We start from the raw sequence: 23,190 nt of genomic DNA on the forward strand, positions 1-23,190 counted from the left end.
GGTCCATGATCATATTTGGAGACACAAGAAACCTACAGATGGACAAACATCACTGCAACACTCCACCAATCCGGTTTTTATGGTGGTGTGGCCAAACTCAATCCTCTCCTCAGTGAAGACACATTAAAACACACATGTAATTTGAAAAAAAGCACCTAAGGGACTGGGCAGAAGGTTCACCTTCCAACAGGACAATGACCCTGAGCACACAGCAAAATTTACAGCAAGAGTGGCCCACAGCCTTGGCTTGAACGCAGTCAAATATTTCTGGAGAAACCTGAAAATGTCTGCCAGACCCCATCCAAGCTGACAGAGCTTGATAGGTGAAGAGGTGAGGAGAAGAATGGCAGATAATTGCCAAATGCTGATATGCAAAACTTGATGCATCATACCCAAAAAGACTTGAGGCTGGTGCTTCAGCTAAGTACTGAGTTAATGTACTTATTTCAGCTTGTTTTTCTTTTAAATAAATGTACGAGGTTGTGACAATTCTGTTTTTGCTTTGTCATTATGGTGTATGGAGTGTAGATTGATGTGGGGGAAAAAGTCAGTTAAAAGCAGTTTAACATAAGGCAGCAACATAACAAAATGTGAAAAAAATGAAGGGGTATGAATACTTTCGCAAGGCACTGTTCATTCTGCAGATATAAATGTGGCTATGTATATACATGTGATAAATATATTAAATATCATAAACAGAATTGCGGAATTCTAAATAAAAATAGTCAAATGAAATAAAAGCTTTTTTCCCAGTAATATTTTATTAATATTTTAGTGCTGTCGCATCCAAAATAAAAGTTTCTTTTTACATAATATATGTGCGTGTGCTGTGTATTTATATGTATGTATAAATACACAAACGTACATGTACAGTGACCAAAATAATAAACGCAAATACAGTATAAACGCAGCACTTCTGTTTTTGCCCCCATTTTTCATGAGCTGAACTCAAAGATCTAAGACTTTTTCTATGTACACAAAAGGCCTATTTCTCTCAAATATTGTTCACAAATCTGTCTAAATCTGTATTAGTGAGCACTTCTCCCTTGCAGAGATAATCCATCCACCTCACAGGTGTGGCATATCAAGATGCTGATTAGACAGCATGATTATTGCACAGGTGTGCCTTAGGCTGGCCACAATAAAAGGCCACTCTAAAATGTGCAGTTTTATCACACAGCACAAGGCCACAGATGTCGCAAGTTTTCAGGGAGCATGCAATTGGCATGCTGACTGCAGGAATGTCCACCAGAGCTGTTGCCCGTGAATTGAATGTTATTTTCTTTACCATAAGCCGTCTCCAAAAGTGTTTCAGAGAATCTAACTGGCCTCACAACCGCAGACCACGTGTAACCACACCAGCCCAGGACCTCCACATCCAGCATCTTCGCCTCCAAGATCGTCTGAGACCAGCCACCCGGACAGCTGCTGCAGCAATCGGTTTGCATAACCAAAGAATTTCTGCACAAACGGTCAAAAACCGTCTCAGGGAAGCTCATCTGCATGCTTGTCGTCCTCATCGGGGTCTCGACCTGACTGCAGTTTGTCGTCGTAACCGAGTTGAGTGGGCAAAAGCTCACATTCGATGGTGTCTGGCACTTTGGAGAGGTGTTCTCTTCAGGGATGAATCCCGGTTTTCACCGTACAGGGCAGATTGCAGACAGCGTGTATGGCGTCGTATGGGTGAGCAGTTTGCTGATGTCAACGTCGTGGATCGAGTGGCCCATGGTGGGGTTATGGTATGGGCAGGCGTATGTTATGGACAACGAACACAGGTGCATTTTATTGATGGTATTTTGAATGCACAAAGATACCTTGACAAGATCCTGAGGCCCATTGTTGTGCCATTCATCCACGACCATCACCCCATATTGCAGCATGATAATGCACGGCCCCATGCTGCAAGGATCTGTACACAATTCCTGGAAGCTGAAAACATCCCAGTTCTGCATGGCCAGCATACTCACTGGACATGTCACCCATCAGTCAGTGTATATTTTTAATAAATATGTACATGTATGTATGTCTTCACATTTATATATGGTTTTTAATATATATAAATATAAATTAGGGGTGTAAGGGTACACAGATGTCATGGTTCGGTACGCACCTCGGTTTGAGGGTCACGGTTCGATACGATTTCGGTACAACAGAAAAAAAAATAAAATCTACTATGCTAGGTTTCTTTTAATTTATTTTAAACAGTAGTACAAATTTAAATAAATATACTCAGCATGCACATATGTTATGGAAACACAAACTTTTTATTTTGGATGCGGTTAATCGATTAGACAGCACTAAAATATTTAATTTTAACATTATAACATTTACCCTACATAGCCATTTAAAAGACATTTAAATTCTGCAGAATTAAAAAAAAATAGAATTCAGATACTTTGTGAGCCATTATTTGATGCAGTGAATTTCAGTAACTTATCACTGACAAAAATAATTTATCCACTCAGTTTAATACTGAATATTTTATTTTATGTTTTTACATAATTTATGTTACCTGTGTTGTTCTATGAATATGTGTGTACATACTTTTGGAGACAGAATTTCTGAAACATCCTCAGAGGAAAGACCTGAGAAAACCCTGTTGTGCAAAAATCCCCACAATGAAAATGTTTTAAAATGAACATATACTGTTAAAAGATTTATTGTAAGGTCAGCCTAGGATATTCAACCATTCTTCCTGCACTTCCACTCTAATACAACAGATGTGAACCTGCTAATCAAGGTATTCAAGTTCACTAAAAAAAAAGTACAGGAACCAAAGTGCAAGAATGAAGATCTCAAAGATGCATTCCATTCAAAGTGCCATGCAAAGTGGACTTCACAGGGTATTCTGTCATCTTAAAGGGATCCCTAAAATGCATGCAACTTTTTTCTTCAGTAGAATCGGAATGCTGATTTTTAGCTGATAAACCATGGAACTTTGATTCATAAAATGCAAGTCAGCAGCTGCTGTCACTCTGAGAGTCAAAAAAGCATATACAGTCAACACAAAATTAATTCCTGTGAGGCCTGACAAATAAATACACATGTATTTGTTATAGACACATAAGGTATGGTCATTTATGTTTACTTACAGAAGAATATTATCATCATTCCTCAGATTCCTCTGATATATGTGACTCAAGTTTTCTCTGTGTTTGATGACGTTGCATGTTGTTCCAAATGAATGCATTTTGTCAAGTGAAGTGAACGTCAGCTTGTATCCGGTACTTGGGATCAGTGAACACTGCGTTGGGACTCTGTCAATCAAAACACGGCTCAAGAACGAACACCCAAGGTTATGAAAATGTTAATAATAATTACCTTATATGAAGAACAGTGTGTGGGGGGAGTTGCCACAAGGCTATGCATGTATCAAACTATGTGTGTCTGAAAGGACCTGTCAATCAAAATTCACATGCATTTTCCATCCTGCTGGGTTGGTTTCTCTATACTGAAAAGGAACTGAAAGTTCAAGTTGATTTTAGGCAACCCTGCTTTGCGCCTTACCTAACACTCCACATTGAATATTCATAAACTGCCTTGTCTATTCAAAAAAGGCTTGAATTGTTCAGTACATGGGATACTAAAATAGAGAGTTAATTAACATTTAATCTCTAGTTCAACTCTGGGTCAAACACACGGGCCAAATGAGCCGAGTCATGGCCCGTGAACAATACAAAACATGTTGAAATTGTTGAAACTCTATCTTGCCAAAGGGAACGCACTGTACACCCCACGACGCTTGGACAGGCCCCCAGTCTGCTGATTAAGATACTGCTGACAAACCTTCTGACGCATGGGGAAACCAAGGAGGTAAACACAAAAGAACAGTTACTCAAAGTGTACTTCAGTTTTGATGCAAACGCTTACCGCATGATGGACGACGTGTCTCTATTTCCTTCCATTGTAGAAAAAATAGAGCCACTAGGGGGTGACCGAAATGTTTTTCTTCACTTTTTAGGACTTTTAGATTAGGGCTGCCCTTCACTAAAGATTTTTCTGGTCGACTAGTAGTTGTTCATTTTAAGTTTTAGTCGATTATTAGTCGCATGTTTATTAATAAACCATATAAATAATTATAATGAACCTTTAATTGCCTACATAGCCTAATAAGTGCTTTCCACAATAATAAAAGCTTTCCACAGTTCAGATATAATAATTATGAATGTATCAGGGAAAAACAGCAAGTAGACTGCATTAATGTTTTAATAATTTATTGATAATTTTGCGCTTTCTTTGTTTTTGGCTTAAAGGGGTCATCGGATGCTCATTTTCCAAAAGCTGATATGATTCTTTGGGGTCTTAATGAGAAGTCTATAATGTACTTTGGTAAAAAAAAAATGTCAGTGGTAGTGTAAAAAACACCCTTTTTACCTTGTCAAACTCAGCCCTGTTCAGAGCGAGCCATCTATCGCATGTTCCTTTAAATGCTAATGAGCTCTGCTGACCCGCCCCTCTCTTCTGTGGGCTGACGAGCCGGTCTGTTTACTTTAGCCGCTTTTAGCCATGAAACTTGCTAACTAGCACATTATTAAGAAAGCTGATTTGCAAAGATGCATTAAAAACCCTTATACTCACTTCTGCTGTAGGTGAAGCTGCATCACGAATGATTGTGTGAACATAAACGCATTTATGTAGATCGCCGGGTGCATTTCCTTCTAAAATGAAGTAACGTTAATACTCTGCATCTTCAGCGGCTCAGATTTTGGGAGTAAATGATGACTTCTATGATCATTATTACATCCAACAAAACAACTCAATCGGAGACATTCTTGTCTTCCCTTGCACCGGAGTCGACACTGTGGCGGTCGGAGTCGGACTATTCACATCTCAGTCAGGGCTGGTCTAAGGTAAGACAGTCATGTCAATCAACTATCGTGGGAGTGGCCTGGGTTGATGTGATGTCACACCGACAAGAAGCTGAAAAAGGGATATTTCTTATAAAGATTACAAAAATACCACTGTGTGGATTTTTATCATAATAGGGTGGTTGTGTACACACACTGCCAACACACATTTATGTTCAAACAACATGTAAAAGTGAGTGTTGCATCCGATGACTCCTTTAAGAGATGAAGTTGGTGACACTGACTCATCATCTCCACAGTAGTAATGCGCCTGTTTGCATGTTTCATACAGATGACATAATATGAGAATATTTGTTTTCTATTTAAATTGGTTCATTTAAAAGTAGGTATTTAATAATCTATAGATATATTTTTCATGTCTGTAAGGCAAGTATACACAGAGTTTCGAAGTTTCACACTCACAAAGACCAAGACTACAGAAAGCACACCTGTTTGCTTTCATTATTTTACAAAAGCACAACGTTTTGTTTTTATTCTAAATGCACATAAATAAATGTAGAGTCTTTACAGAAAATATGTATTACTCTTATCTGTATGATCAAAAAATGACGGAGTATTTTAAGAGCAAGTGAGCGCACCTGCGCCTCCATCTGTCATGCAGTTTTCTAGTTTAATATTAGATTGAGCACCCATGTAAAGTTGCTGTTACATACATCTTTCAGATAACATCCATATTTGAGGTCGATGAATGATAGGTGAGCATTTGGATGTCTTGTCCAATGTACTATATTACAACATAGACCAGACGTTAACGATCTGTCTGTCACGGACCGCGTGACTTCGCCACTTTTTTATTTCTACAACTAAGCGACTAATAAATGTCTCTTCTCATCGACTAACGGTTAGTCGACTATTAGGGGGCAGGCCTATTTTAGGTACACTTGAGCCAAACACATTTCTCGACTCGACACTCATTATCAATATCACATCCAGTGGCTGTGATATTTCTCTCCAGAACTTATGAGTGATAAAAAGTCTACTAGAATATATTACAGTATCTTTTTATCCCCTCCTACAAATGCTCATCCATGTGGCCGTCTGTTGTTGTTGTCATTTTTGGTAGGTATGTGCGAGCTGAGCATACATTGTAAAGAAAAATCTCACTGCATGCACTGCTATAGAAGCTTAATTCTGCCATTGAATAAAAATATAAAGTTGAGAGTTTTTATCTCATAATTCTTATGTTTACAATCTTGCTATTATATTTTTTTTTCTCATAATTATGAGTTTACATCTTGCAATTCAGTTTTTTTTTTCTCGCAATTGTGTTTATTTTTTTTATTTTTTGTTTCCACGATAAAACAAAAAATATTAAAAAAGTTATAAACTTAAAATTGCATGTTAACATTTAGAAATTCTGATTCTTTTCTTAAAATTTTGAGATATAAACAGTTGTGAGAGAAAAATTCGGACTTGCAGAACATTACGATAAAAAAGTCAGAATTGTGGCGGGATCGGGAAAGGTCCTCAAGCCGGGTTTTGAACTCGGGACACCCGTAGTGCAATGGCGCTGTATGTTGGCGCGCTTCACACAAAGCTATCGCTGCTGACATACACTATATACTATATACTAAGTACTATGTACTTTTAAAGGGATAGTTCCCCCCCAAAATGAAAATTACCCCATGATTGACTCAACCATCCTAGGTGTATATGACTTTCTTATTTCAGACAAATACAATCAGAGTTATATTAAAAAAAAATGTCCTGGCTCTTCCAGGCTTTATAATGGCAGTGAATGGGTGTTGAGATTTTGAAATCTTTCAAAATGATTTTGAAAGTGCATCCATCCATCATAAAAAAGTGCTCCACACAGCTCCAGGGGGTTAATAAATGCCTTCTGAAGTGAATCAATGTGTTTGTGTAAAAAAAAAAAAAAAAAATATAATCTCTAGCTTTCACTAACTGTCAAATGTGCATTTGTGAGAGGAGGTGTTCCAGCGGATGATAAAGGATGTAGCTTCGGTGAGAATATGCTAGTCTCGCAAGCACCAAGTTTTGTTTCCAGAAAAGGAAAACCAGTCTCCTCTTTGCTTATATCGAAATGCTCCAACATTTTCCTTTACAAATCCTGGTTTTGTACTTGTAAGTCATAACTGGTGTTTTGTTTTGCTCTCTCCACTGCGCTTCTGCGTTCGTTGTTGTGTTCACCTACGTCATCTGCTGGAATGCCACTCTCTCGTGAACACACGTACGACAGTTAGTGGAAGCTAGAGATTATGGTTTGTAATATGGATTAATATGGTTTTAAACATGAATATTTTTCTTACACAAACACATCAATTCACTTCAGAAGGACTTTATTAACCCCCCGGAGCTGTGTGACACACTTTTATGATTGATTTATGCACTTTATTGGACTTTAAAATCTCAGCAGCCATTTACTGCCATTAGAAAGCTTGGAAAGAGCCCCTTATATACATTTTTAATATAATTCTGATTGTATTTATCTGAAAGAAGAAAGTCGTATATACACCGAGGATGGCTTGAGAGTGAGTAAATCATGGGCTAATTTTCATTTTTGGGTGAACCATTCCTTTAATGTTTTTACATTTGTGTTTAGTAATCAGAATAAGTTTTATAGCTTCACACATATGACATAATGTGATTTTATGTCTTTTTCCTAGTGCAGAATCTTACATATTTTCTGGTTAATCCTAAAACTTTCTGTTTATTAATAGGCTAAATTTAGATTACACTACCCAGATTTTAGCGTGACTTTTGAACCCAACTGTGTATATCTCACTTTTTACAAATATGTTTTTATTATGCTGTATAATTTGTTTATCTCTGTAGAAAAACTGGTGGGGTTAATCTGTTTATACTGTACATTAGCTGTTAGCACCCACCCCCATCCCATACAGCCCACTTTAGCCTCCGGCGGCATCTGCGCATCCCTGCATGTGCCTCGGACTCTTACGTAACCCTAGCAGAAAAGAAGCGAGAAATAAAGAAACACCATCCCTCGCTCTCTTCTTCACCTGACTGTTTGAGTGTTGGCTGGCCTGCGGGGCAGAAGGAAGCCCGTAGTCTGCCACTGCGAAGCACACGCTCAAAGACAGGCTGGATCAGAGCTTTGTGTTTATTCAAACCTGCAGCTGAATAGAGGAAGATCTCCACGTCCCTTTTTTGAATGGGAAAGAGAGAGTGAAAACTGGTGTGAATGCAGCAGTGCTTATGGATTCTATTTTTAGGATAATGTTAGGCTTACAGGCTGTACATTGTTGTGAAAAAGCACAACGCTGAATTGAATAGAGAAAGATGCTGGTGTTCCAGGAACCTAATGCATGCATTATTGTTTGGAAAGGCTATTTATGGCTCAGAATTTCCCCCATTAGTGTATATCTTTAGCTTTAGATTATATGTCAAATGCTTGTGTTCAGAAACGTGATGTCCATGCCTTCAGAAATGCAGTCTTAAACGGTCTTCATATTTCAAACAATAGTATAAAACTGTAAGCTTAAAAAAAAAAAAACATTAACATTAAAATTTACAAAACAAAAACAAGCCAAAACTTTACTGTAAAAGAAGTTTCAATTTTACAGATTGGTCTTAAATTTAAAGTTAAAAAAGCATGTCGGTAAAGTCCCCATGAAATCAAAATTGATTTTTTTTTGTTTTTTTTGGCTTTTAGTATGAATGTTAGCCTAATGTTTTCTGTAAGATAGTGTGCTCCAAAACAGTGAGAAAATTCCCATTTATAAGATATAAGCATTCAAACTTACAGTCTTCTAACTTCCTCCAATACGAATCAACGATTTTGATGACATCAAGCTGCACTTCAGCGTCTCATCAAACTTTCTGTCCAATCAAATGCTCTCTAGAATCCGTAGAGTCCCACCCCCTACACTTGTTCACAGAATTTGTAATTTCTATATGGTAAATGGCACTTAGTGCACTATAGGCGCTAGGGAACAATTCAGACAATATATGCATTCCGTTAGGGGCAAATGAAGTCTGATTTTGTGTTGTGTCACACAAACTGCCACAGTGCACACACAGTCTGCTTCGGTTCAGAGCAGATCATATGCGCGAGTCGGCGCAAACCATAAAACGAATCAGACATATAGATAATAACAATAATACATTTTATTTAAGATGCCTTTCAAACCACTCAAGGTCACCGTACATCAAGAGCAATAAATCAAGCAACAATAGATAACAATAAATAAAAATATCAGCGAACCATAAGAAGAGAAGCAACAGTTACAAAATGACAACAATAAAATAACAATAAGCAGTGTTGGAGATAACGCATTACAAGTAATTTTCAAGTAACTAGTAAAGTAACGCATTACTTTTGAATTTCTAAGAAAATATCTGAGTTATTTTTTCAGATAAGTAACGCCGGCTATTTTTTCCGCATTTATTGATTGACAAGTCTCCTGTCGGGAAATTGGGAGTAAACATGACGTTACTGTATTCTAGACTAAATGTGAACATGCATTTATTCATCTCACTCACAAAAAACAGATTCAGTATTCCTCATAATGAATAAAAACTCAGAAATGGAAACTCAGAATATGACGCAACCCTGCAATAATTAAATATGTTAAATAAAACAAATATCCTTTATGTAATTAAACCCTATTTTATTTACCAGTGTCTTTGATCATGAACTTCGATGATGCAATTCAACCATACTAATAAGCAAAAATTACTTTAGATAAACATTTGTGCTTCATTTTTTTTATAGCTGAAGAATGATCTCCTGCATAAATGTACTTTTCTTTCAGCCTGAGGTGAATTCATTTCACTTTTGGTGTAAAAGGGCATTTACATGACTTGTTTTATATTAAAAACAAAAAAGCAAGCCCTGTCCAGATTTAAAATAACGCAAAAGTAACATAACGTATTACTTTCCATAAAAAGTAACTAAGTAATGTAATTAGTTGTAACAAGGAGTAACGTAACATTGTAATGCATTACTTTTTAAAGTAACTTTCCCCAACACTGACAATAAGCAAGATGAAAAAGAGACAAAAAAGAATGCTAGATCTGAGTGTAGACAGTAATCATGTAGAATAAACTAATCTGAATAAGTGAGTTTTGAGTTTAATTTTAAATTGGGATAACGAGTCTAAATTACGTATGTTAGCTGCGAGAAAATTCCACAGGTGAGGAGCAGCATGGCTAAAGGCTCTATGACCCATGGTGGTTAAACAAGTTGTGGGTGTGTGGAGGAGACCCAGTGAAGAAGAACGAAGGGTTCGAGAAGGAGTGTAGGGAGTTTTATATGTGTGCGGAAGAATTTTAAATTCAATGCGAAATTTGATGAGAAGCCAATGAAGCTGTTGAAGAGATGGAGTAATGTGTTGTATAGATGGAGTCCGGGTTACGATACGAGCAGCAGAATTCAGAATCAGCTGAAGTTTATGGAGAAGCTAATAAAAGAGAATTATAGTAGTCAATGCGAGAGGTGACAAGTGAGTGAACAAGAATGGCAGTACTGTATGGAGTGAGAGATGAACAAAGGCGAGCAATATTACAAAGATGAAAGTGACAAGACCGGGTTATACTATTAATGTGAGCTTCAAATTAAAGAGTGCTGTCAAAGATGACCCCCAAGTTGCTAACCTGGGGTGCATTTCCCATACAATGATGTAACTCACTGATTAACCTCCACAGTACGATGCATTGTTGTGGAAACAAACTAGCTAGTCACGACTGTTTCCCAAACACGGTCGCATCTCCGTCATTTGAACCACATTAGTTCAACAATGTAGGGCCGTTGTTATGATGTTACCAAGTAATAACTTATGTTATTTAACTGATTAGAGATCTCTAAAATGCAGCCATACTGAACATGGCACCTGATGACTAATTTACTATTTTTTGTTCCCTGTCATTTCGCTTTATTTGATGTTTGATTCATCGCAGGTTCCATCTTACGTCATACCCGCTCCCGTAGGCATTCATGCGCATACGCACTATTCAAAAACTGCGCTTACAGAGGAAGCTTAAAAATACACAGATTAAAATGCATTTATAATTAGATTGAGTGAAAGATATAGATTGTACTGCATGTTAGTTTGCTTATTGTGCCCAAGAGCCTAATCTATTGAGCCCATGTGTCTTACTAACAAGAAACTATGCTTCTAACCACAGGTCGAGAGCTGTAGTTCCAACCACGTAAGTTTGTGACGCTGTTTGTGAATGTTCATTTGAACTATGGTTTTGGGAAACACCAAATCGCTGAACTATGTTGGTAATGATAGAACTTGCGACCATAGTTGGCTAACGATGCTTTTGGGAAATGCACCCCTGGTGAGAAGGAGAAATAGAGGAGCCATCAGTGGATAAAGAAAAACTGCAGGACCTAGAGAGACTGGAGTTAGTGCCTATAAGAAGTACTTCAGTCTTACTGCCATTAAGTTTGAGAAAATTAGCAAAGAAACAAGTGTTTATTTCGTGGAGACAGCCAGTAAGACAGACAGGTGGAAGAATGGAATCAGTCTTAGTATATACGTAAAGCTGTGTATCATCAGCATGAAATTTATACCAAATTTTGAAAAGATATTACCAAGTGGGAGGAGATAGATTAGGAACAATAGAGGACCTAGGACAGAACCTTGAGGGATGCCACAACCAACAGAAAAGAGTTTGGAATTAAAACTTTTTAGTTGTATGCACTGTGTGCGGTTAGAAAGGTAAGTACTTCTTACCTTTCTGACCGCACACAGTTAACCAGCGTCTAACCAGGCGACAGAAATACCAGATACCAATAGCAGATAAACGGTTCAACAAAATTTTGTGTGAAATGGTGTCAAAAGCTGCACTCAAATCAAGCAGAACAAGAATAGATAAAATCCACTATCAGCAGCCATTAACAGATCATTAGTTACTCTCACCAAGGTGGTTTCCGTATGCTTGGAACAAAATCCTGACTGAAAACACTCATATAAGTTACTATTACTAAGGCGAGCTATATTACCTATAGCTATAGTTTCCCAAGCTTTTTAATCATTAAACTTACAATCATTTTTAATGATAAGCCTGTTTTTAATTTCTGAATTAAAATTCATCAAGATAATATCTGAATATTACTGTCTTGTAATATCAGGGTGATACAGCTGTTCTGATATTATTAACTAGTTATTACGTAGCTGTTATGGTTTAGTTAAAAAAAAAAAAAAAAAACTGTTTATATTGAAAAAAAAGTGGTGCAACCAAGACAGAAACATGGCGAGATTCATTCAGATTGTACATATTATGTAATACGGCTCTTTCAGAACATCAAGATATATATTAATTAATAATTCATACAATTTAAAAAATATAAAAATTGAAAACAATAATTAGCTTCTGTAAGCTTGGTTTTAGACATGGTTTTAGATCTTAACTTTCTGATCATCGACAGTTTGTCTGTATGAGTGAGATCAGCTCTGTTCCTACAGGTGTTCAGTTTTAGGACCCTTACTTTTTAGCAATTATATATTTCCCCTCGGATTTCTTTTAAAGAGAACTCCAGGTATTAATACTTGTATGGCTTAATATAACATAAATGATGTCTGAAATATGAAATATGTAGTAAAAAACCCATGAAAGATTTAGGTTATTTGAAAAAATCCACAACACTACACAACTCGGAAAATAAAATACTGATATGATGACCACAGCTACTGAAAGAGCTTACAGGTGGTGATGGATGTAAGCATAGGCTTAAACCAAATGCCGTAGCATCGATTTTTTAGACTCCATCGACAAGGAGTCTAAAAGCCCCAGGATATCGAGTGAAATCCACACTGAGAAACTACTTCAGTGGTTGCGGCGTCATGACAAGCGTCGTCATGTTTACATCCTGCCAGGATGGCATCTAGCATTTCTTGTCTCTGCCGTTTGTAAGCTCTTTCAGTAGCCATGGTCTACTAAAAGCCTCAGAGGCATCAGAGCTAAAGTGGAGAGAACAAAGACACAGGTCTTTAGGAAGTTTTATTCATCCACAGGCATCTTCCCATTCTTTTTGGATTTTTTAAATAACGTAAGTCTTGCAAGGGTTTTCTATTACATATTTCAGTGAGAGACACCATTTACGTTATATTAAGCCATAGAAGTCTTAATTCCTTGGGTTCCCTTTAAGATCAACCGGGCTTAATTATCATTTTTATGCAGACGACACTCTGATTTACATTCACTCTAAGCCTGCTCAAAATGTAGATGTTCCTTTCTTATCACTTTGTATTTCTGAGTTAAAAGCATGGATGTCCCAAAACTTTTTGTGTCTTAATGTGCCTTATCCATTTTCTGGAGGCTCCGCCACTGGTCAGAAGTGGCACATTGCTAGACACAGTTGAACATACGAACTTTAGTCTCTCCATTTTCATACTAAATGTACAGCCTCCAGAACGAGTGAATGTTACACGGAGAGTCGAAGAGCAACAGATGAGTCACTCATTTCCATCTCAGTGGTCTCAGGTGAGATAATGCGTACACTTACTGTAAATATAGCTCTTTAAATGTACACGTCTGTAGCTTAAAAGTCCGAATCCTGCATTATTGAGCAGATTGCATCAACCGGCAACCTATAAACTCTTATCTTTTGGGATCCAGTGTCTCATTAGTTGATTAGGCCATTCAGTTATTAGCCCCAATAGCAGGCTAGCACGCAACAGTGTCACTTATCTATTTGTAGCTCGTAAGTTCTCGAAGACAAATGGCTGAAGGAAATCTGACTAGCGCACTATAGCAGAAATTTTAGACTGTGGTGTACGTTACAGTCTGCTAGCTCGGGTTTTCCCTCAGTTGCTGGTCCTGCTGAGTTACGTCGAGTTCCTGCTGCAACGGCTTCTTTTATTCATAAGTGCTCAGGTGCTTTCGAGAACAGTGGGCTTTCAAAGCTACTGAAACGAGAGGCTGAGCACAAAACAAAGGTCTGGAACAGAAAGGGATGCTTTACATTTCCATGCGACTTTGTCTGAGAGTCAAATATTTTGTTTCTGCTTTGCAAGTTTTCAGGATGCAGACGAGATTTAGTGGCAACACTTCAGCTCTGAATTGCGCTGTGATTTTAGAGAATATAATGTCTTCATTGTCTTTCAGGAGTATTGGAAAGGAAATTCTTTAATTGAAAAATGTTTGGATTTGCTTGGCAGCGGATGTTTTTGTTGAAGTTTATATTTGGTTAAAATTGTAGTTGACTGAAAATTAAATTAGATTCTGCAAGCAAAAATATTGTGAGCCCATTCGATGACAGGATTTGTGCATGGAAAATAAGTAAAATCATCACATATTATACATAGATCTGCTGGTTTGTATAACTTAGTTGTCTAAGGACTTCTAATTACCTGCCAGTTTCTGCACACCTAAGAGGAAGACAATATAATCCTCCAACTTAGTTTCAGTTTCCAGTGTTTTACGTGGAATTTAAGTCATTAAGTCATTACATTTGCCTCAGCCATACAGAAGAATTTGCCTTTCAAAGCTTGTGTGTCCTCACTGTTTCCACAGTGGAATATAATGTAAAAAGCACTTTCCCTGAATAGGGTACAATTTGTATTACTTTTATTGTTGCTTTGTTTTGCTCATCAAATGGTCAGTGAAAGTAGGTGCTTAACCTTCAGATTTTTTTTTTGTGTGTCACTGGAACCAGGATACATCTAGCTTCTTTAAGATCTGTAAGATGTTAGTTTTACATACATTCTAAATCATAAACATCTTAAAGACGTCTAATAGACGTCTATATTGACATCTGATAGAAAACGTCCTATAGACGTTTTGCAGATAAGCAAACACTCTAAAAAATACATCTTGCAGATGTAAATGCAGACGTCAAATAGATGTCTACGTGATGAACAGTACTGTGCAAAAGTCTTAGGCCACTAGTATTTTCACCAGCTAAAAAATGGTTTAAAGTAAGTTATTTCTATCTTTTGCTGTAGTGTGTCAGTAGGAAACATCAGTTTACATTTCCAAACATTCTGTTTGCCATTAATTGCAATAATCTAGTGAGATTTTTGTTTGCACAAGGAGTCTGACAACAGCCAGTGCTCCACACAGACATCTGATCTCACCATCATCCAGTCTGTCTCTGGAATGACATGAAGAAACAGAAAAACTGAAACAGACTAAATCCAGAAGAACTGTGGCAACGTCTCCAAAATGTTTCCAGTAATCTACCTGAAAAGCTACCTGAAAAACTATACACAAGTGCACATAGGGCAAAAGCTACTTTAAATGCAAAGGATGGTCACATCAAATGCTTATTTATTTTAGTTAATATAAGTTTATTGATAAAGAAAATCTATTTATGACATTGTTTTTGACAGCATCCTCATTTTATGTGCCTAACTGTCTAAAAAGTTTAACAGTACTGTAGCTTTGTAGGTGTAGGTCTCTTAAAGCATCTTGGAGATGTTGCCACAGTTCTTCTGGATTTAGTCTGTCTCAGTTTTTTCTGTTTCTTAAAACAGACTGGATTGAATGATGGAGAGATCAGATCTCTGTTTGCACAAGGAGTCTGACAACAGCCTGTGCTCCATACAAAAATCTCACTGGATTATTATAATTAATGGCAAAATGAATGTTTAGAAATGTAAACTGATATTTCCTACTGACACACTACAGCAAAAGACTGACTTTAACTGACTTTAAACCATTTTTTAGCTGAAAAATACTAGTGGCCTACGACTTTTGCACAGTACTGTACGTGTGCTATCAGGGTAATATATTATTGTATATTGTATTGTATTAATTGAATTTGTACGAAAACATCCCAGATAGCACACATACGTCTACAAGATGTCTGTTAATGATCACTTGATCTGGAAAGCATCTGCTGTGTACAAATGTCTGACAGATTTTACATCCATTGTTAATCATAAACATCTTAAAAACTTCTAATAGATGTCTATTTGACATCTGGTAGGAAACGTCCTATAGACGTATTGCAGATGAACAAATACTCTAAAAAAAAAATACGTCTTCCAGATGTAAATGCAGAATTAAAATAGACATCTCTGTGATGTACGTGTGCTATTAGGGATACGATTTGTAGAAAACCCCTTCTGAAAAACGCTTGTTTTAAAAGACCAACCTAAGCTTGTTGCTGGTCTTAGCTGGTTTAAGTAGCTGGTTTTAGCTGGTTGTCCGAGCCAACTAACTTAGTCTGGTTTTAGCTGTTTTTTCAGCACAACCCTAACCCTAATAGTACTAACCCTGAGGACCTTCTAAAAATCATGTTTTCGTATGACATTGTATGAATTCAATTGAAATCACCACCTTGTAAAATAGTCTTGTTTTTCTGAGATCTGGTGCCTCTAATGCTTACAAAAGCATTCACAGTGTCATTACTGTGCTTACACTAGTAACTTTATCTCTCTCTATGGCAAACATCAGGAACTTTCTGCACTATTTACTTATTGTCTAACTAGCATCTTTAGTCAATAAGACACAAGAGCAACTTGTCCTCTCTTTCGCACTGCAGAAAACGCATCAGGCCGTCGCTCCATCAAAAGGCAGCGTCAGCTCCATACGCCTCAGTGCTCCACAGATCTGCAGACGCCATCAATACAAGCCAAACTGGCAGGGAAATGGACTGAGCGCTTCTGAAGACTATAAACCTGCTCTTGGAAAGACTCACATAGTTGGCTCAGTTTGATTAGACTGCAGGACGCAGACATAAATTGACATACTTCATTCACCTCGGGTTGGATTTCGTTCGCTCTGGTTTACAGCCGAATGGAGAAAATTGCATCTGGCCATCATAAACAGCAACTCCTCGCTGCTCCATCTCACTTACGTGTCACGTGTGCACTGCGCTGCTTATCATTAGCATTTTATTACCACTGCAAAGCATTGCTGCTCTGGCCATTCCCTCTTGTTAATGGCCAAAAGCTCATTCTCTGCAGGCCGCAGCTTCGAGTCCCAGCATTCCTTGCTCAGGTGGCATAAATCCAAGATTAGAGTGCGGGACGAAGGGGAAGGGGGGGTGTACATCAGAGCGAGGAAATCCCTGGCAGGAGGATCCCAGCTCAGCACTTTCTCTCTAGCGTGCCACCCGGAGGTTTATGAGCGCCAGCCCTGCTGACGATGCTGCAATCCCTCACTCTCACCTCCACAGGGGTCACTGCAGCAGGAGAATCACTCGAAGCTTCGCTGGAGCTCTCCGTCCACAGTGTCAGCAGTGGCTCTTGCTGTCTGCTTGACTTTTTGTCCTCTATCAGCAGAAGGCGTAACTGTCATCTCACTCAGACTTCCTCTTTGAGCAGTGACAACCATTTACATCCACAAACTCACATTGGGTCACACATAACTGAGAAGTACACTGTGAAAAGAAGATCATTGAAGTACGTTTTAGAAGAAAAAACTTTCTACTTCAAAATGCCATGTTTTACTTAGTGTTTTGTGCCATTTCGTCATATTCTTAAAGGGATAGTTCACCCAGAAGTGAAAATTCTGCCATTAATTACACACCCTTATGTCGTTCCAAACCCGTAAGACCTTCTTTCATCTTCAGAACACAAATTAAGATATTTATGATAAAATCCGAGAGCTTTCTGACCCTGCATAGACAGCAACGCAACTGACACGTTCAAGACCACGACTTTAATAACAACTTTTTCATTAAACAATTTCTTCTCTACTCGCGAAAGTGTCGTGGATACTGACACGGAAGAGAAGGAATTGTTAAATAAAGTAGTTATTTTTGTTTTCTTTGCACACAAATGTATTCTCAAAGCTTCATAACATTACGGTTGAACCACTGATGTCACATGGACTATTTTAACAGTGTCTTTACTACCTTTCTGGGTCTTGAACGTAATGGTTACATTGCAGTGCAGTCTACACAGGGTCAGAAAGCTCTTGGATTTCATTAAAAATACCTTAATTTGTGTTCTGAACATGAACAAAGGTGTTGCAGGTTTGGAACGACGTTGTAACGAAGCGGAGATGAGACGAGGATCTATGTGCAAGAGTTTATTGTACATCCAAAGAAAACAACAAATTATCCAGAACGGGGAACCCTTAGAATCCAGGCAAGAACAGGGAGCAACCATCACAGACATTAAACAACTGACCAAAATACAGGGGAAAGACAAGGACTATTTATACACAGGGTGAGGTAATGATCTAATTGGTAACCGGGGTAACTGATGAGGGAGTGGGTGTGGTTCAATGAAGATCCATGGCAACAAACAAGGGAACAGAGGTACAGGGAAGCAGGGAACAATAAGACACAAAAACTACAAAATAAAAGTCCTTAAACACGAATACAGAAGACAAAGACCAGGCACATGACATAACCCCCCCTCAAAAGAGTGGCTTCCAGACGCTCCAAACAGAAATACCAGTCCAGGAAGGGGGAGGAGCTCAAGCAGAACTGGGGAAGGGATGGAGGGCCAGGTCCATGTAAGGGGAGATAAACAAGGGACTGAAGCAGAGCAAGAGGCCAGGGTGGAGTCGGCCAGATGGGAGGAGCTGAGGACCACCAGATCATGAGAGAAGACCTCCACGGCGGAGCAGGCGGTACCCAGCAGGGCGGAGCAGGAGGCTCAGGAGCCCTCCAGGGCGGAGCCGGAGGCAGAGCAGGTGGCACTAGAGCCCTCCAGGGTGGAGCCGGAGGCAGAGCAGGCGGCGCTAGAGCCCTCCAGGGCGGAGCCGGAGGCAGAACAGGTGGCACTAGAGCCCTCCAGGGCGGAGCCGGAGGCAGAACAGACGGCGCTACAGCCCTCCAGGTCGGAGCCGGAGGCAGAGCCAGTGACACTAGAGCCCCCAAGGGCGGAGCCGGAGGCACAACAGCCCTCCCAGGCGGAACAGGAGGCGGAACAGGAGGCGGAGCAGGAGGCGGAGCAGGAGGCGCAGCAGCCCTGCGGGGCGGAACAGGAATCTGCATCACGCTCTGGGACCTGGGGAGAACAGTGACAGAGGATGTAGACAGGGAAAAGGGAGAAGCAGAGAGTTTGGTGGTTAACGCCCCCTCCGTAAGAGGTTCTACGGCTGGCGCCGACACCTCTGGAGGCATTGGCGCAGCTTCTCCGACGGGGAAGGCCTCTGGAGCAGACTTGAGACCAGACGGGGCCTCTGGGGCAGACTTGAGACCAGACGAGAGCTCTGGTGCAGGCTTGTGATCAGACGAGAGCTCTGGCGCAGGCTTGTGATCAGACGAGAGCTCAGAGGCTGACCTGTGAACAGGCGTGACCTCAGGAGCACAGTGTGTAGCCCACACACACCACATGGCCACTGCCATTAAGGGAAGAGCAGCAGCGATAACGTCACTTGGCTTGTGAAGATCTGCTGTAACGTGGCTTGACTCGGGAACAACATGGCTTGACTCGGGAACAACATGGCTTGACTCGGGAACAACATGGCTTGACTCGGGAACAACATGGCTTGACTCGGGAACAACATTGACTTGGCTTGACTCGTGGGGAACAGCTGCTGTAGCTTGACTCGGCCCTGTAGCTTGACTTGAATCAGGGGTAGCTGCCGCAACAAGAGGGAGCGCCATCTTAGCTGTCCGTACAGCCATTAGGGGTGAGTCCAACACGTGGGTCATCATGTGGCGTGACTTGGAGACAGCGACCATCTTGTGGACTGGCTTTGGCGTGGCGGCCATCTTTGCGACAGGCTCTGGCGTGGCGGCCATCTTTGCGACAGGCTCTGGCGTGGCGGCCATCTTTGCGACAGGCTCTGGCGTGGCGGCCATCTTTGCGACAGGCTCTGGCGTGGCGGCCATCTTTGCGACTGGCTCTGGCGTGGCGGCCATCTTTGCGACTGGCTCTGGCGTGGCGGCCATGCTGTGAATTACCCTCTCTACTTCCTTAACAGAAAAAGGGGATTCACAGAACAGCAAAACAAAGTCTATATACTGTGACAGGGTCCAGCTGGGGTCCTCATCCGGTAAGTTTAAACTAACCTCTGGATCGAGTCCACTCCAGAAACAGTCCTTTATTTTGGTGTCATCTCCAGGCACTAGCTGGCTGTAATAAAGGAACTCCTCCACATAATATTCGATCGGTCGGCCGTTTTGAAAAATTGAGCAAAGAGTGCTCAGAGGGTCGCGATAAACTCCTGCTAGATCCATAGTTGGTCAGTTGTTCTGTAACGAAGCGGAGATGAGACGAGGATCTATGTGCAAGAGTTTATTGTACATCCAAAGAAAACAACAAATTATCCAGAACGGGGAACCCTTAGAATCCAGGCAAGAACAGGGAGCAACCATCACAGACATTAAACAACTGACCAAAATACAGGGGAAAGACAAGGACTATTTATACACAGGGTGAGGTAATGATCTAATTGGTAACCGGGGTAACTGATGAGGGAGTGGGTGTGGTTCAATGAAGATCCATGGCAACAAACAAGGGAACAGAGGTACAGGGAAGCAGGGAACAATAAGACACAAAAACTACAAAATAAAAGTCCTTAAACACGAATACAGAAGACAAAGACCAGGCACATGACAGACGTAATGACACAATTTTCATTTTTTGGTGATTAACATCTTTGGTGAATTAACTCTTTAAACGTGACCCTTTTTACAAGACATAAAATAAGTATTTGTGTATGTGAAGTTTTAGCTCGAAGTACCCGACAGATCATTTTTTATGTTTTGTTAAAATTGCCACTTTTAGGGTATGAGCCAAAATGCGCCGTTTTTGTGTTTGTCCCTTTACATGCAAATGAGCTGGTGCTCCCGGCCCCCTTTTCAGAAGAGGGCGGAGCTTCGAGAGCCAGCAAAAACAAAACAGGACAATCTTATCACTGAAAATGTCAGAAACAGTGTTGCCCATGGAATTAGGCTACTTCACATAGAACACGTCTTTGCATCTAAAAACACAAGATGCAGTGCTCAGGAATGTTTTTTAAAAAAGCACAGCATAGAACGCGTGGGTCTCGAGACGCGCTTTTGAGACGTGATGACAGCGATATTTCCAGGATATTTTTATAAGGAACAAGTTGTGATAATGACTTGAAGAAAGGTTTTATAATTCAGGGTTTCCGAACACAGCCACTGTAAGCACCTCCTCCACCATGTTGCCGTCAAATAAAACAGTTGTCATGCCAACTTGCTACTGTAAATAGAAGCTCGCAACGCTTGCCCGCCTCCGAGTTCTTCTGATTGGTCCCACTGCTTTGAAACTGACATTGATGAGCGGCGCTGCGTGTAAAAGTAGAAATTCTTTTAATTTGACACGGCGTCTTAAAGAAGTCCACTTCCAGAACAAAGATTTATAGATTATGTACTCACCCCCTTGTTATCCAAGTTGATCATGTCTTTCTTTCTTCAGTCGTAAAGAAATTATGTTTTTTGTGGAAAACTTTTTAGCATTTTTCTCCATATAATGGACTGATATGATGCCCTGAGTTTGAACTTGCAAAATGCAGTTTAAATGCGGCTTCAAATGATGCCAAATGCAGTTGTACACAATCCCAGCCGAGGAAGAAGGGTCTTATCTAGCAAAACGATGGGTTACTTTCATTAAAAATAATACAATTTATATACTTTTCATGTCAAACGCTCGTCTTGTCTTATTCTGCCTGAACTCTGTTTTTTTCCGGTTCATGACAGTTAGGGTATGTCTAAAAACTCCCATCTCATGTTCTCCCTCAACTTCAAAATCGCCCTATATCGCTGTTTTACCTTTTTTGTTAAGGGTGTTTGATCTTCTTTGCATGTTCACTTTGCAAAGACTGGGTCGATACTTCTCCAGCGATGTAGGATGATTTTGAAATTATTTTTGAAGTTAACGGAGAAAATTTTTTTTCTGGAAGAAAATGTTAAAAGTTAAGGGAGAAAATGTTTTTCATCATACCCTAACTGTCTTGAACCAGAATACACAGAGTGTAGGCGGAGCAAGACAAGACAAGCGTTTGAGATTAAAAAGTATTTAAATTGTATTTGAATAACAATTATGAGGCGCTCATGTGAGAGACGCCGCAAAAGATGCAAGACGCGAGCGTAGCGGTCATGCACGTCCATTAAGCCTTCAATATGTCACGCAGCTGTCAGAATGATCCCTTTAAAGATGATTTTAAGAATATTTGATTAGATTGCTTACCAGTGTACATTTCTATTTGAGAAAAAGGGAGAGCGACAGGAAGACAGTGAACGGAAGAACAAATGAAAGCATGAAACGGCCCTGAGGGTTTCCTCCTGATGTGGAAAAGCCTGGGATCCCTCTGCAAACCGCCTGCAGTGCACTCGGCTTTGATTATCTCCGATCTTTGTTAAGCTGACAGTCCTCCCCCTTTCACATCTGCAGTTTTCCTGCGGAAGCGTTCCTGAACTTAGGTTCTGTGTCATAAAGGATAGTAAAGGATGTTCTCCTCTGTTGAACAGGGAGCTGCACAAACACACACACACACACATTGAAATGCTGCAGAGGATTCATGCAGTACAAAAAAGCTGGGATACCCCAGATGATCATTTTATGTTCTGCTGTCTATGCTTCTTTTTTTCTTTTAACACTGTGGTAAATGAATTAATTATTAAGAGAGTATTCAATCTGAAGCGTTTGTGGGATGTTTTTTTTTCTCAGCTTCTGTAATTTAAAGATCTGTTTATTGCTTCAGTGCTGTTTGAGAAATGTAGGTCAGAGAGCTGCTGCAGTCAACTTCACACTCAAATGCATGCAAAACACATGCTCACAATTATCAGACACATTCAAAGTGCTTTAAAATGAGTCAAATGCTTATTGTACGTAAATAAAAGTGTACATGCTGAACGTGTAAACACGTGTATTGCAATTTACAGATGAAAGTTTACATACACCTTGCAGAATCTGCAAAATGTTCATTATTTTACAAAAATAAGAAGATCATACAAAATGCATGTTATTTTTTATTTAGTACAGTACTGACCTGAATAAGATATTTCACAGAAATGACGTTTAAATACAGCACACAAGAGAAAATAATAGCTGAATTTATAAAAATGACCCTGTTCGAAAGTTTACATACACTTGATTCTTAATACTGTGTTGTTACCTGAATGATCCACAGCTGTTCTTTATGTTTAGTGATAGTTGTTCATGAGTCCCTCATTTGTCCTGAACAGTTAAACTGCCTGCTGTTCTTCAAAAAAAAAAAAATGCTTCAGGTTCCACAAATTATTTGGTTTTTCAGCATTTTTGTGTATTTGAACCCTTTCCAAGTATGACTGTATGGTTTTGAGACCCATCTTTCCACAACTGAGGGACTCATATGCAACTATTACACAAGGTTCAAACACTCACTGATGCTCCAGAAGGAAACACAATGCATTAAGAGGGGGGGTGAAAACTTTTGGAATTTGAAGATCAGGGTAAATTTAACATATTTTGTCTTCTGGGAAACATGTAAATATCTATTACAGCTACTGAAGGGCAGTACTAAATAAAAA

At 39.6% G+C, this 23,190-nt stretch overlaps 1 protein-coding gene across 1 annotated transcript; it reads left to right on the forward strand.

Annotated features, from left to right (window-relative positions):
• The first annotated feature begins 16,895 nt into the window (after positions 1-16,895).
• Positions 16,896-22,095, forward strand: LOC127183127 (translation initiation factor IF-2-like). Its single transcript, XM_051138968.1, has 3 exons — positions 16,896-17,037; positions 18,319-18,555; positions 22,073-22,095. Exons 1-3 carry the CDS (start codon positions 16,896-16,898, stop codon positions 22,093-22,095), a joined length of 402 nt encoding a protein of 133 aa, XP_050994925.1.
• Positions 22,096-23,190: the final 1,095 nt, after the last annotated feature.

The sequence above is a fragment of the Labeo rohita genome, chromosome 20, assembly GCF_022985175.1.
Source record: "Labeo rohita strain BAU-BD-2019 chromosome 20, IGBB_LRoh.1.0, whole genome shotgun sequence".
NCBI lineage: Eukaryota > Metazoa > Chordata > Actinopteri > Cypriniformes > Cyprinidae > Labeo > Labeo rohita.

Coding starts and splice junctions, on each gene's coding strand:
- LOC127183127 (XM_051138968.1), top strand. CDS start 16,896: ATGCTGCAATCCCTCACTCTCACCTCCACAGGGGTCACTGCAGCAGGA. Junction 17,038..18,318: donor GTCCTCTATCAGCAGAAGGC/GTAACTGTCATC, acceptor AGAAGACCTCCA/CGGCGGAGCAGGCGGTACCC. Junction 18,556..22,072: donor CTCCAGGTCGGAGCCGGAGG/CAGAGCCAGTGA, acceptor TCACATCTGCAG/TTTTCCTGCGGAAGCGTTCC.